General features: G+C 36.9%; 2 protein-coding genes across 3 annotated transcripts; both read left to right on the top strand.

Moving 5' to 3' along the window:
* The first annotated feature begins 1,468 nt into the window (after positions 1 to 1,468).
* On the top strand, positions 1,469 to 7,176 carry LOC113297971 (NLR family CARD domain-containing protein 3-like). Of its 2 annotated transcripts, XM_026546597.1 has the most exons (18): positions 1,469 to 1,591; positions 1,688 to 1,991; positions 2,594 to 2,830; positions 3,073 to 3,131; positions 3,260 to 3,397; positions 4,249 to 4,323; positions 4,422 to 4,505; positions 4,614 to 4,675; positions 4,909 to 4,978; positions 5,098 to 5,173; positions 5,322 to 5,452; positions 5,650 to 5,709; positions 5,813 to 5,887; positions 5,968 to 6,072; positions 6,167 to 6,262; positions 6,367 to 6,447; positions 6,534 to 6,635; positions 6,857 to 7,176. In XM_026546597.1, exons 1-18 carry the CDS (start codon positions 1,550 to 1,552, stop codon positions 6,923 to 6,925), a joined length of 1,866 nt encoding a protein of 621 aa, XP_026402382.1. In that variant the 5' UTR covers positions 1,469 to 1,549; the 3' UTR covers positions 6,926 to 7,176. The 2 variants fall into 2 exon arrangements, with proteins under 2 accessions (XP_026402382.1, XP_026402383.1); XM_026546598.1 differs by lacking the exon at positions 1,469 to 1,591 and having other exon boundaries at positions 1,875 to 1,991; positions 2,587 to 2,830.
* Positions 7,177 to 9,151: 1,975 nt separating this feature from the next.
* On the top strand, positions 9,152 to 9,777 carry LOC113293179 (snakin-2-like). The gene is made up of 2 exons (XM_026541903.1): positions 9,152 to 9,230; positions 9,460 to 9,777. Exons 1-2 carry the CDS (start codon positions 9,174 to 9,176, stop codon positions 9,706 to 9,708), a joined length of 306 nt encoding a protein of 101 aa, XP_026397688.1. The 5' UTR covers positions 9,152 to 9,173; the 3' UTR covers positions 9,709 to 9,777.
* The last annotated feature ends 6,256 nt before the right edge of the window (positions 9,778 to 16,033 follow it).

The following is a 16,033-nucleotide window of genomic DNA, read 5'->3' as shown; positions in this document are numbered from 1 at the left end:
GTCTGTAAAGACTAGATGCATGTTGATGAAAAATTTATTCACGAAACCGATATTATCGGTGTACAAGTAAAACCGATATATCGGTCCGTAACGACATGTACAACCGATAATATCATTTCGTCTTTGTATCGCCGATATTTTCGATATCGTATATGTATTTTACGATATCCGATAAAAACCTGTAATATCGGCATGTACAACCGATATTGACTACCTTGATCTTTTCTTAGGTTTGTTTAATGTCTTCCCGTTCCTAATTCATTGTACCAGATGGAACATAATTTTTTGTTGTTGTTGTTGTTGTTGTCTTCATTCATTTGGATATTGTCTTTACATATGGGATTACATGGCACACGAATCTTGATGAATGTTTTCTTAGTGGGTTTTAATGATCCATTACCAGATGTCGGTAATGACACTGTTACAAAAAATTTATTCGTCTCCAAATGTCTCTTTCTTTCTTAGTGAATCCACTTTACTTCCACCCCATACAGATATGAAATATTGTATTATCCAGCCAGGAAATACGCTCCCCAACGATAGCAGGATCAGTTCCAGAGCTCACGAAGCCATAAGCAACAACACGTCCACTGCGGCGGCTCATGAATATTTGATGGGTTAAAATGATTTGCATTCCAGCAGATATGTTATGTTGACATGAATTGCGTGAAATCTTGAATTATGTACTTTTCTCTGATGAACATAACAATGGTAGGCTGGATTGATTTTGATGATGTTTCAGTATATAGGCTTTTAAGTTAGTTGTTTTTGCAGATAACTAATAATGTAAAGAGTGATGTTCATGTATAATAGATCAGATTCTTTGTACAAGAAGGCATCAGCATCAGTAAGGCAATTGTTGGTTAAGCAACCCAATCTTATGCAGAACTTCCTTTTGGCTGCGGTGGTCTGAAAGCTTTGACTGGAAAGAAATTCAAGGATTTTTAACTCAAAGACAAGCACAGATACTCAGCCAATAGACTACATCAAACATTTTACTTGGTTGGCATTTAAAGACTTTATAACTTTACTATTCCAAAAGCGATGATTGTTTTTTGCTATTGTTTCGCTTTCCTTCTTCTTCTTATCTCAAACCTTTTGTACCTCTTCCTTTGATCAATAACTTCTTCTTTATTTATCAAACCAATAAATAAATAACAACATTACTCTCCAACAAAACGAGGAAAAAAAAAAGAAGAAATTCTAGCTAAAATAAGACGTAAACAACAGTATAACCAACGGACTAACACGCCCGTGCCGTAAGCCCTAGTACTCTATATATGAGAATGATTTCTCGATGCCAGTCACTGTTGTTGGATAGTCCCAACTCCCAAAGTTATTATGAGTTGATCCCAAATCGCTTTTTGACAACGCGAGTTTACTACCGAGCCATTTGACTCATCTGAAATCGGCCGAGTCATTTGAAGAAATGCTCCCCTTAACCAATAATCAGCATTTCACAGGAGTAGTAGTTTGCAGCTTCTTTTATCTTCTCCAGTATTCCTCTTCTTCTCTTTCTCCCAAGAACTAAAAAGCCAGAGCAACAATAATGGCTTCTACTTCGGCAGCTTCTCTATCTACGCATCCAAAGGTGAAATTCTCTCTATCTCTTTTCTCTTTCGTTACTCAGAATCATACTACTGTCTTTTGATTCCAATGAAAACTCATTTTCTTGCTTGTTTTTCAGATTGGTTTTCATCCTTTTGCAAGAAAAAAGGGTTTTGATAGCTCAATTTTAATTACTTCGAGTTCTGGTTATTCTGCCCAACTCGTTGTATTTCCCCAACCGTCAATCTCATTCAATCGGAAGAAACGATTTGCTAGACTGATAAATTTAGTTCCTAGGGCTTCTTCATCTAGTTCAACTGGAGGTACCGGTGGTCGAAGAGTTTATAGACAATCTCAAGCTGAACCAGCTTTATCATCTGTTAGAGTAAAGGAGGCCGTCTCTATGGTTATTCCTGCTGGTGTATTCGTCGTCGTTACGTTCGGTATGGCAACTTCATTTTCTTAAACCATAAACCCTGATTTTGATTCGTATAATGTTTTATTGATATTTCAATTTATATGCATGAAACTTAGTGTATATAATTTCTTGGTTTACTTCACCTTAGCTAGGGATTAGGATTTGTAATTAGCTAAGGTTCTGCAATGCTGATTACACATTATAACTTGTATTGTTCATGAGATTTTCTCAAGGATGCTGTCCTCATCTAATGTGGTATCTACTGTTGCTTTTGATGAAATCACAAAATTGTATAACTTCAATTTTATCATTTAGCGGTTTCTTATCAATCTGAAATGTCAGTTTCTTCCACAGCTGGTTACATTAATATTCATATATTTGTTTTCTGCCAACACATCTTGAACCAGAAATGCTGCATGTTGTACAGTATATTGATTTCTTGTAAAAACACTGACTTCTTGATAATCATGTTCCTACATTAGAACATGTTTCAAATGCATGACATACATTTTATGTTCCTTTTTCCTCTGAATATATTGAGGTGTAGTCCTCAAGTCATGGTAAAGTCTTTACCTATTTTCTCCGTTGGCTTCAGTTTGTGTACTAATTTGTGTTTTCAGCTGACAGTTTTATGGAAGTTGGTCGAAAAAGTTCTTGTGCCAAAACAAGGAAATACTGCTTCTTCGGCTCCCTCCTCCGGTAAAAGTAAATTTTCTTTACCCGGAATAAAGTGGTCATTTGCTCCTGGTACAAACATGTCATCAGGCCTTAGTTTCACGGATGAGACGGACCGTAGGATGAAGAAACAAATGCTCAATGACTTTGCTAAAGAACTTAAGTCATTCAGAAGTGTTAACATGTCAGGTATGTTGATGGGGTGCTAGGTTTTAAAACCGAGCTACTGGTCTTTGCTTTGCTCGCCTTCTGGTTGAGAACTTTAAGGCTCCACTAGTTAAAAACTTAAAAGTCATATTGCAGTTTATGTTACATATTACTAGTATTATTTTTAGACATCATGAACATCAATGATTTTTCTAATCCTGAAAGCACACATTGTATTGGTATAAGATGTGGTCTGGTTTCACCAATGACAAGTTTCTTCATAGGTCTCAGATTTGGAGACGATGGGCTCTTCTTTCTAGCCGAAAGCTTAGCCTACAATCAGGTTTTTGCTCCTACTAAGTTTTACCTTCTCAGTCTTAACTCTTAAATGTTGTTTTTGAATGCATTGGTGTAATCGATTCTTTATTAGCCCTCGATAAACTACTTTAATTCTTTTCCGTTGCTAAACAGATTGCCGAGGAAGTAGATTTTTCTGCAAATGATATAACTGCAGCTGGACTGAAAGCCTTTGATGGTGTTCTTCAATCAAATATCGTATTGAAGACCCTTAATCTTTCTGGAAATCTTATTGGGGATGAAGGAGCTAAGGTTAGCATCTAAATCATGTTGCTCTATTGATATGCCATTGCAACTAGTGCAAGTAGATTTCTTACTTTTACGCATCTGTGACTTACCAAAAGAGAGATTAACCTGTATCCTGTTACATTGCTATTGACCGAAATGACAAGAGCCTTTGACTTTGAGGTGGCCAAAGAGTTAATTGAAGTGTGGTATAATCTAGATATTGACCCATATGTATATCTTATGTATGCTATGTACTTACACACTTAGTTGCATATTATAAACAAATTGCAGGTGCTGAATCTTTGGATCAGCTTAGCATTTTCGATTCTGCTTAAATGTTGGTATAATGGGTACTGCCATTTTAGCCTAATCCCAGAAAATAGGCTGTGAGTTCGCGGTCATAACTACCCTCTCTTCCCATTCCAGTTGGCAGACCTAGAGTCATATGAAAAGTTTCCCCATAGCAGATGCCAATTGTGATCAGATTTAGGGTAGGTAACTTGTGCACTCAAAGTTAGTCTAGGAGGTGTAAAATGTAGAGTCCTAGCTGTCTTTTTGAATACGAAACATGATCGCACTGTATGCACCAGATACGTTTAGTTTTCATCTTCTGCTGCTGTTTGCTCCCTTTTCTGGTCGGAGTAAACAACTCTTAGCGGTAAAAGAACTCCGACTGTTAAGTAAGTCCTTCGATTTTGTTCCGTCTTTGAATTGGGATTGTTGGATTACTATGTAGGCATGAACCACTCTGAGTATTATGTAAGTCCCTTGCTGGCTTGGGTGTGTTTATTCTGTTTTGCCTTTATCTCGGGTTCATGGATGGCTGCTAGGAATTATTTTCTGAGCTATCTAATTAAAGGTCTTCTTGTTTGCAGTGTTTGTGTGATATTTTATTGGGCAATAGCAGTATTCAAAAGCTCCAGTTGAACAGTGCTAATGTTGGGGATGAGGTCTGCATATCTTATAAAGAAGTTGAAAGTAAACTTTCTCTGTAATGGTTCCTTGATTTTGTTAATAAGTTGATGAGTATGCATGGATCTTCAAACAGGGAGCAAAGGCGATTGCAGAGTTGCTGAAGAAAAATACAAGCTTGCGGGCTATTGAGCTTAACAATAACTTAATTGATTACTCTGTACGCCATTCTGATTCTCACTCGTTTTTCTTTATTTAAGACCTACATTTGTTGTGTTATTAGTGCCTAAACTTCTGTTTGTCTGTTATTTCTTTGAACATGATTTAGGGGTTTACAAGTCTTGCTGGAGCTCTTCCAGAGAATAACACTATTCAGTCAATACATCTTAAGTGAGTAACGATTTAATCCTGAATATCCTTCTCTCTTCGAGCTGGCTTGATTCATGTTCCTCCTCAATTGTGCTAAACTGTTGCGCTGATTAAATAAAAATAGTTATCATTCCGTGAATGAACTGAAATTATATGTTTGAATGTTACATGTGGATACTGTATTCGATCATTCCTAGCTATATTTTGTCATCCTGCTATATTGGAAATTCATGTGGAAGTTGATTTTGTTCTAGTGGAAATTATGGTGGAGCTCTTGGAGCAGCTGCACTTGCTAAAGGGATTGAGGGGAACAAGTCTTTGAGGGTATAGGTCTTTTTTGTGCATCGTCTCTAATTTTTGTCCATCTCATAGTGGAAACTATTTGAATAACAGAAAACACCATTTTATCTTTGTGGAATTTACCGGCGAACTATTGAATTCAGGAACTCCATGTGCATGGAAATGCTATTGGTAATGAAGGGGTTCGGGCTTTAATGACTGGTTTGTCTGCACATAGAGGTATGCCTTTTTCATTTGGTCATTTGGTTGTTGAGTTCCTGCACCTTTCATTGCTTTAACCAATTGCCCTTTTAGTGTTAGTTTTCTTTTTGTGAATCCCTAGTTTTTAGTATGTGTTTTTTGAGATTATTTTTACGTGAACATGCAGGCAAAATCACGCTTCTAGACATTAGCAATAATGAAATCGGCCCAAAAGGGGCCTACCATGTTGCTGAGTACATCAAAAAAAGCAAAAATTTATTGTGGTTGAATCTTTATATGAATGACATCAGTGATGAGGTACTGACATTTGTTGCTGCTTCTCTATTTTGGTTGCTGAAAGTCCTTGAAAATAGCAATTTTTATTCTTGTGTGGTGATTGAGTATTACTGAATCAAATGGAGAAAGTAAGATCATGACATTACGTCTTTGGAGTTGTTTTGTACATGAGTTAGCTGTTTCATGCTCATGTTCTTAAAACTTGGAAAATTCATCAGGGAGCTGAAAAGGTTGCAGATGCTTTGAAGCAAAATCGCTCGTTAACTGCCATAGATTTGGTAAGTTGGAAGTCTGTCTAAAAATATTCAATATTTATGTTCATAATATCTATGGCGTTTCCCCTTACTGACTATTTCTCGAGATATTGGATGTCAATTCTAGGGGGGAAATAATATTCACACAAAGGGAGTCACTGACATTGCCCAAGTTCTAAAAGATAATTCACTCATCACATCTGTGAGTGCTCTCTGTTGAATGTAGTTTGTCCAAATTCATCAATTATATATTTATCTCCTGTTACACATTTTGTTTCACAGTTAGAACTTGGATATAATCCCATTGGACCAGAGGGCTCGAAGGCTCTCGCTGAAGTTCTTAAGTTTCATGGAAAGATAGAGATTCTCAAGCTTGGTTGGTGTCAGGTAATTGGTTTTGACAGAGATTGACCTTTGGTCACCTGGATTCAGTTAAGATGGCAAAATGTAGTTTTTGGCAGTGACTGGTGAGATATTGCAGATTGGAGTAAAAGGTGCAGAATATATTGCGGATGCTTTGAAATACAACACAACCATTTCGACGCTTGATCTACGGGCAAATGGCCTTGGAGATGATGTAGGTTCTTGTATATATATATGACATTTGCCCAAATGGGTAATAAGATTCTACTGGTTTCATTTATTATATCTTGATATTCTTTTAAATTAATCTATTTTCAGGGTGCGGCTTGTTTGGCGCGCAGCTTGAAAGTGGTTAATGAAGCTCTAACATCACTCGATTTAGGCTTTAACGAAATAAGGGTACGTATAGTTTGCTACATCTTAATTTCACGGATCACGATTTCACATGGTTTAAAGTATAAATTTGGTTGCTTGTTTTGATACAGGATAAAGGAGCCTTTGCGATAGCTCAAGCACTCAAATCAAATGGAGATATCACAATCACATCTATGAATTTTGCCAGCAATTTTCTTACAAAATTAGGACAGGTGAGATAAACATTTGTTAGTTCCATATTTGAAGTATTAGCTTTTGGTGCAGGATGGAGCGGGTAAAATTTAATAAAAATAGCTGATTTTATGAATTTATAAACCCACAACAATTATTAGGTTAGATAAAAATAATGAAACAGTAGAATCCAATTCCTATATTATCTAGTTTTGTCTAAGAGCTTTGTCCAAGAGCTAAAAAGAGTTTTCATCCGAAACAGGTGGCTTTGACAGACGCAAGAGATCATGTATACGAGATGACTGAGAAGGAGGTCAATATTTTTTTCTGAACCCTTGCACTCAGTAGAAGAGATTTTCATGTAAATACCTTAATTTTTTTTTTTTTTGAAAGAATGGAAATGAAAATGAGATTATACAAGTTTGAGGCTAGTTTTAGGAGTCCACAACACATGCAAGTTCGATACTCTTTTTTGTTCCAGCGGCTGAATTCTTTGTAATGCTCGTATTGGTACAGCAAATGGCTTGGGATTTTTGTCACTGAAATTCCTCTTTAATGATACAAACTCATTTCATCTTTGAAGTATTTTCCCATCTTTTTTCATTCAGAATGTCCTGTAAACTCTTGAGTCTACAAAGTGATTCATTTTTGTTGACATGTTTAAGCAATCCATGACAAGCATGTGTTACCCTCTTAACACGTCCAAGTAAAACCCACTATATACACATGAATCATCTTTGAAGTGGAAAATCAAACTTCCTCTTTGCTACTAGAATTACTTTCCACTGTTCTGTGGTGGAGTACTCTAATGTCTAAACCAAATACCCCATTCGGATGGTTTCCCGATGGCTAGAGAAATGCTTGGAATTAGAGTCCAACAGTCGGGGATGATTCGTCAACATGGACAGTCTAATCTTAGGCAGGCGTACACCTGGTGGTGCCCGTAATGCGGATAAATAAAGATGGTGATTGACTGACGTGATGCATGACTAGTTGAGCAAGTAAGCAGCTTTGTGGGTCAGTGATTGCACAGCAAGAGAGAGGGAGGGAGGGAGGGAGAGACATCTTTATGGTCTCTGGTTGGCCTTGAATCCTTGATGTACTGTAGAGTAGAATAGCATCACAAACATAGTATAAGAAGTAAATCGGCATCATGGGGTAATGGGTTTACCAAACCTAGCTTAATTGGGGCCATCCGAATTAACTGAGGGCCATGTATTAGAGGACAAAAAAGATCACCAGAACCTAATTTGGGCCACCCCTTATAAAAATGTTTTTTAAATGGCTAAAATGCCCCTAAATGATTAGTGTTAAAATTTAATTAATTAGTGATGATCTTATTTAATTAGAGTTTAATTTTTTTTTCCGGATTTTTTGTCTGCAATTTTTAGTCTAACTTTTATTTTTGCCTAGATAGTATGAAAAATCGTCAAGATATTAAAAAGTTTCATTGACAACCCTCAACAGTCGTTAATGTTTAGACTGTTTAAGTGACGACTCTAAATTGTCGAAGATTCATTAATGGCGGAAATGTACGACAATTTTGGGTCGTCATAAAAATGATCAATTCCCTGACGACCCTTTGGAATGGTCGTTACTGTTTTGGTTACGCATTTGACGACTTAAACAGTCGTTAATGTTTTAGAAATGTCTTTATAGACTGTCGTTAATCTCTAAAAAGAGTCGTTAGTGTATGACATTTTAGAATCGTTATTGTTTTGATAACCCTAAAAAGATATATATGACGACCCTAAACTGTCGTTAATGTCGGTGAAAGGTCGTGATTTGAAAAAAAAAATATTAATCAAGGATAAAATAGTATATTCATCTTCCGATTTTTACCCCTGAAAAATTTAGGGACAAACAAAATTTCATGGCCTCCGATTAGAAGTTATGGCCCCCAATTAAACTAGGTTCCCAAAGCTTGACAAAACGTTAAAATATTTCCACTGTAAGATAAAAACTGAAAATAAGGAAGGTGGGGAAAATCTTCAGTGTTATTATGAGTTGGCATAACGACGACTTTAATATTTTCTTACTCATTGTTAATGCGAGTGACCAAGACCTACTACACACACAGTACCATACACTGAACAACCATCAGATGTCACCTTGTTGTGGCATGTATGTGTTTCCTCACTCAGGTGTTGAAGTTGGTAAACAAAAGTGACGGGGAATAGTTTTACTTTAGAGAGGTACATCCGTTCATTTCAATTCTTTCGTCAGACAGTCCCTCCCTCGCTCCTCCAAGGCCAACCCACACTTAGCTGTAAACTGCACACCCCACAGTTCTTTTATTGTTTTCTTCTTATTACACGACTACTATTGTTACACCCCACCCAGTCTACTTATAGCATGTACTCCACTAATATTTACCCTTGAGTAAAGGTAAAGGCATGGTGGTGTAGTCAGTAAACACAAAATGAAGCCGGGGGCCTTATTTTATCAGCCAAGAAAACACACTATATTTGAAGACTTTGATCAGCTTCTTTGGAGTTCATACACACACACAAGGACTGAAACTTCGCAAAAGAAGCAGCTATCAAACTCTCTCAATATTTCTGTTTGTGTCACTTCAAATGGCGCAGTTACGCATGATTCTTCTAATGGGGATTTTGATCTTCTTCGTTTCTCAGGTAACAATACACATCATTTTAGAAAAAAGTTCATGAAGTTTTGCATGCAGTTTCTTCGTTTTACATAATTTTGTTGGCAGCCTCCAGCTCTGGTTATCTATTTCTTCTCGGTTACTATTTCGTTATATCGGTTAGTTTGTGCTATTACAATGTCAGATTCAACGTCTTGTTGTCTGCTCGTACAAGTGGTGTTTCTAAAATTTAGTCTGGATATTCTTGTGTTGTGTAGGTTTCAACTGAGATACAGAGTAAGACTGTAAGTGGAGCAAACCGAAGGCTGATGGAAGAGGTAGATTGTGATGGGTTATGTTTAACAAGGTGCAGTCTGCATTCAAGACCAAATGTGTGCACAAGAGCATGCGGGACATGTTGCGTGAGGTGCAAATGTGTACCACCGGGTACATTTGGAAATAGAGAAGTTTGTGGAACATGTTACACTGACATGACTACCCATGGTAATAAGACCAAATGCCCTTGATGATGCCATATCGTGTGTTGTTGTTCATGGGTAACTGGCCTTATTTTGTTACTCAACCAGTAGAAGACTAGTGTTAATAAGTTTGTGCTTGTTCATGGGTAACTCGCCTTATCTTGTTACATGCCAGTAGAAGACTTGTTTTTGTAAGTTTGTGCTTGTTCGATGAAACGTACGGTGTTTGCTTTTGTTATATGTTGAACTTTTAGTCTTGTTTGGCAGTGTGTTTTATCGTGTATTAGCGGCAGATTGTCTAAAATGTTGGTGGTGTTATTTTGATTACCATTCCGAAATCTTCAGTAGAATCATCAGGTTCAACTCCTTTTAAGTAATTTGTCTTCACAAGAGTCAGCTTATTAGTCGCTAATTTGCTAGTATGAAATAAAGAATTGGCTGAGCAAGCATAGTAAATCCGGCGAGTAGCTCATCTTCCTTTCATAACATGGCTAAAAGATACTTGCATCCTACCAATACCCTCTTTCGTCCTTGGTCATTATTGTGAGACTAGATTTTTTTCCAAATAGTTTTTCAAAAATTCTTCACGAACCGTGATATTGAACTCCATAGAAACCGCTTGTGGATACGGGGAAAATGCCAAAGTAAAATGTCAGCCTCCTCATATTTAAGAAGAGATGCTAGAGAGTATCTCCTCCAAGACAGCGGAAGTCTCCCCATATCCTAGAGAAAGCGCTACATAGTGCCCCTTCCCTGTTGATAGGCACGTGGACAAGTCATGTGGGTTCATAAAGAAGAATCTAAGGTACATTTGTAATGCTGTAGTGACAGATGTAAGATAAGAAAAGATATGAAAGGATACATGTTTGACATTCTCATTTCAAGAAATGTCTATAAATAGGAATCCTCTCTCAACTAAGAGTGTCAGAGCTAATTTCTTGTGGTTTATCATGTACTACTTCCTAGAATAGGCTTCCAACTCTACTATGATATTTGTACCTATTACATTTTGGCGACATTTTGGCGACCACAGTGGGAGTCTACTCATAGAATTAGGACAGCGGTTCAGCCACTAAAAGCTTACCAAAATAGAACGCCTCCCACTTCCCGTGAGGCGCTCCCTCTGATGATCATAGCGTCATTTTTGTATATTATCCAGCGCCTTCATCCACACTTTACCTTTCACTTTTGTATTTCATCTTTTGCAATGGCGGCGCCCAACCTTTTCTGCAGTCAACCTGAGTACGTAGCAACACACGCCTGAACCAGTGGGCCAAAGCGGCTCTCCACCCACTATCACTTAACAACAGCGGATCCATCCAACAATCCAGCGTCATAAACCGTTCTATTTCTTACAACCTCTCAATAACAATCCGCGTTTCACTCCCCTAGCCGGAGTCTCCAGCGCCTCCATTACTCGCAATGTTTTCATCACCAGCGCCTCAATTGCTCCCGTTATTTTCTTAACCAGCGCCTTCACCTCCCCAGCGTCTGTTCACTCTTGCCAGCGCCTTTTGAACGTATCAACAGCGTCACCTTCGTTATCAACGCTTGTATCCTCAGCACACCCTACAACCAGCGGCTATCATCTAATGATCAACGCGTCTTCATCACTCTTCAACGCGTCTTCACCAACATCTAATGCTCAACGCGTCGTCTTCAACACCTGCAAATCTAAGAAGCGGTAACAACCACCACCAACTCTAAGAAACGGTAGAAACCATCACCCAAATCCCGCGGCTATCACCTATATTCAGCGGCTGTCGCTTCATGCAATCAGCACGCCGTTTTTCTTTCCCTCCTCCTCAGCAGCTTCGTTTCTCAACAACAAGCAGCGGCTCTCTTTTCACTTTTCTTCATTCCGCGCCTGCAACCACCACCTACATCCAGCGGCTATCTCCTCATGCCACCAGCATTGTCAGTTCCTACCACTCAATAGTTAACGAGTTCTCAAGAGCAAGCCGCAACTTTCTCTCTTCGACTTCTGATTATAATATTTGATGAATCAACCTTGGTCATTCAATATCAGCGTTCCCATATCAGCATCTAAAATATTATCATCAAACGCTCATCGCCATCATCCGCCGAAAACTCTACGCTGACCCATCTGCAACGCCGAGCCTTCAACAACAGGAAGCGGCGTCATTCATTTTTCTTTACCCAGCACCTCCATATATGAGGTTCATTTTGATATTTAATGTGAAGAGACCATCGCCTGCACATAAACCGCTTGAAAAAGATCCGCACAGAAGCTTCTAAAAGAAAGAGAGAGATAAGTATTTCACGCCAGCATATACATTAGTTGTCTGAGACTCTGATGATAATCCTCGACGCATCAAGTTAATTGAATAACGTTTCTGCTTTATGATGTTACATTGATACCCTAAAATGCATTAGCGCTAATCTTCTTAAATTGTCTGTTTGTATCAGCGGTAGAGACTCATTATGGTAGTACATATGAGGACTCCTCTAGCGGGTCAAAACTATACGAACAGTTGGAAAAGAAATGGGGAAGTTAGCACCAGTTTGGCAGTTCCGTCCTCTACCTGTCCAACCATTGACGATGCCATTAATGTTCCCCACCTGACCTTCACGAGACCAGCTACTCGATATTAAGAAGAAACTCAACACCAACAAGACTCACTTCAAAGCACGCTGTTTCCTCCATAAAGCATTGTCGAATGAAAGCGTTGCGTAACACAATGTCTCCGCCGCTGATGGAGAAATGGATATGAACTCTAAATCCACAACACAGGCGGTTATAATTTACTCGCTCCTCTGACTTCTGAAATCTCAATCTTGTTTAAAGGAATATCCACCTGTTTACAGCTTTGTATAACATCAAATGCTTGTGAGCTTGTCCATGCACGTTGATCCAATGCACCCATATAATGAATTAGTATATGAGTCATCTAGGTAAGCACTAAGAAATATATATGCTGCCTGTCTGTTTGCATGCGCTGATCTATTACTACTTCTAAAGCATGTCCACATGTTTCTCTTGTAAAGTAGTTAATTAACTTGGTAAATATTATACCACGACATAACAATTTGAGTTTCGAAAATCCGTTTGCTCACTCTTTGAGAATTTAGATTTGAAAATGAAGTGATATAGCATGTTTACATGTGACTTAAATAACGAATATTTACATTCGTGTTCAAGCATGTCTTAAGTACAGATTGCAGTCACCAACTAGCGGTACAATAGGTGAAATACTAAGTACTTTAATTTGACACATCATTATGCCGCAAAGCTTATACGTGTTCCAATTTTATAATGTGCATGCATGAAAGCTCACAGCTGATATAGTCGCCGGGTCAATAGTAAAGCCACCCATTTGAATTAACAGAAAATGGGCTATATAGCTAAAAAGGTATTTTTTCTGGGTCAAATGGAAGGGTAAGCTTTCCGTCTAGTCAAATGGACAGTCAAAACAAATAAATGAAACCGACCTTTATACCCTTGTTAGTTTTCTCCTTCACCACTTCGTTATCTTCTCCATTTCCACCATTAGCACCAAAAACCCATCGAAACCAAATCTATTCACCATCGGAAGCTTCTCTTATTCCACCAGCACCACCACTCAGGTTCCCTAAGAATTACCATCGGCACCACCTTCGCAAACTTTTCTCACGGTTACGATCACGATCGTCAACAATTCCAATACCACTATCATCGTTTTCAATAAGCCTAAAGCCCTAATCTCCATCTATTATCTTCATTTGGTTCTCGAATTGCAGATTAGGGTTGTAAATTGATTGATCCATGATTTTATTTGAATTGAAAACACCACCACTGACTTAGAATTCCACCACCATATAATATTTTTAATGCCCTAATTTCGTTAAAGTTTCTCAATTTCATAAGTTCAGGAAGCTAAATTAGGTTTTAAATCCGTCAATTCACAAAATGGGAACTCAAAAATATGGATTGGTTCTTGATAATCCTTGATCACGTAAGTCTCCTAACCCTAATTTTATTTTTACTTCTATTTTCTTAACGACTTGCGTTTCATCTATGTTAAGCTGGTGTAAAATCTAGTTTGAAATTTATTGAATTTAAACATTGATAAATGATTCATCATGTTTTGTTGAGCTGAAATTTTTTTCATGAAAGTTTAAACACGGATGAAACTGGTTTTTTTGGGTTGTATTTGGTGGGAAGGATGAAATCAGTTTCATCTAGTGTACACATTGATATACCTTAATTTCCGTTAGAATACTCAGGGTGAAACGAATTTCAACTAGTTATAGACTGTCATATAACTGTATTTTCGTCAAAATATGCATGATGAATCTAGTTTCTTATAGTTTATACATTGATATACCTTAATTTTCGTCAAAATACTCAGCTAGGAGCCAATTTCACCTAGTTGTAGACTTTGCTATAAGTATATAATTGTTTTTTTGTCAAAATATGCAAGATGAAACTAGTTTCATATAGTTTACATATTGATATAACTTAATTTTTGTCAGAATACTCAGGATGAAACCAATTTCATCTAGTTGTAGAGTGTGATATAACTGTAATTTCGTCAAATTATGCATTATGAAACCAATTTCATCTAGTTGTAGACTATGATATAACTGTATTTTTATCGGAATATGTAGGATGAAATCAGTTTCATCTAGTTTTAAACTTTGATATACCTGGATTTTCGTCACAATATGCACGATGAAACTAGGTACATCCTGCAAATGAACTAATTAGTGCGCCTATACAACTTCTTGAGAGAACTATGAAGATGAATGGTTTCATTTAGCATATTAAGAGTTTTTTGTTCAATTTAAACATGGATGAAACTAGTATAATCTTGTTTTAGATTGAGTTGAATGTGTTTTCATCTAAAATTAAATTAGGATAAATCCAGTTTCATCTTGTTTTGCATGGAGTTGAATTTTCCTCCATCATAGTTTAACTAGGATAAAACAGGTATCATTGTGTATCAAATTGAGATGAGTTTTTATTTATCCATGTTTAAACTAAGATGAAACTTTTGCATCAAAAAAAAAAACTAAGATGAAACAGGTTTCATCCAGGTTTAATTGATATTTAATTATTTGATATTGTTGTAGGAAGCAAAAGTGGGAAGAGTACCGAATTAAAAACAAAGAGTAGGCATGATGTGAAGGCCGTTAATGAATTAAGAACGAAGTACATGAATGATTTGAAGGTGGTTGGGAAACTGATGAAAAGTTTACAAAATAAGGTTTGGAAATCACAGCCAAACATGTGGAAAAATGGAAGAAGATAAAATTTTGGAATATGATAAGTGCGCTCAAAGAAGGAAAACTATGCAAGGCGGAATGCAGCAAGACGCTTATAGCCTTATTGATGCAATTATTGATGTTTGTTATAGCCTTATTGATGCGCTTATAGCCTTATTGATACAGTTTTAGCCTCAAAATAAAGAAAACTACACAGTAAAGTTATTGATGCAGTTTGTTTAAACTTTTATTTGTATACTCTAGTTTTGACTACTTTCCCAATAATCTTATATCAGAATATGTTGGATGAAACCAATTACATCCTGATGAAAAGATATATGTTTTGTTAGAACATAGAAGATGAAACCAGTTACATCCTGATGAAACTTTTCAGAATTTACATGATGAAACCAGTATCATCGTGAACAAACTTGTTTTTTCGTCAGAATATGTAAGATGAAACTAGTTTCGTCAAGGTATTATTCATGACGCACCTGTATTCATTGAAGTTTGAACATAAAAATTGTAAAGCAACTGAAAAAATAAAAAAGACATCAAGATTTATATATCAATCAATACAACCAAATAAATATATCTTATTACAAAGTTATCAAATATCCCACAAAATGATATATTAAAAATACATTTCCCTTAAAAATGTAGCAGTAGCGTACACATTCCAGTGCGATTGACTGGATTTCATTACTAAATGGAACATCCTCTTCTTGATAGACCAAATGTCGATTATGAGATACATTATCGTCAATGATACCGTAAAAACATTGAGTTAGGCATGACTTAGCAAGCACAAATTCAGCATTTTCGTCAAAGAAAATAACGTAGTCCATCCTATGTTGTTGTTCATGCAAAGGAAGAGTTAACTGTTAAATCATGTTGCACACCTTTCCATGTCTGTAATCAGTTATAATAAGATGATATCTAACATCTACAAGTGACACAAACAAGTATATGGGCAATTAAGAACATATTCACATACTAATTAAAATAAGAAGGTTGGGTTAAGGGAATGGTATCCTGGTTTAAGACCAAGTATGGCTTTTAGATGCTTCAAAAACAAAGTATGGCTCTAAGAGATTTGTGATAGTAGCTTTAGAAACTGTCAAAAAAGGCTCTTGCATATGAAAAATTAACACCAACTATAAAC

The sequence above is a fragment of the Papaver somniferum genome, chromosome 7 (genome assembly GCF_003573695.1).
Source record: "Papaver somniferum cultivar HN1 chromosome 7, ASM357369v1, whole genome shotgun sequence".
In the NCBI taxonomy this organism is placed as follows: Eukaryota; Viridiplantae; Streptophyta; class Magnoliopsida; order Ranunculales; family Papaveraceae; genus Papaver; species Papaver somniferum.
The sequence above is the reverse complement of the archived record's forward strand: the minus strand, read 5'-3'. Positions and strand labels throughout refer to the sequence as shown.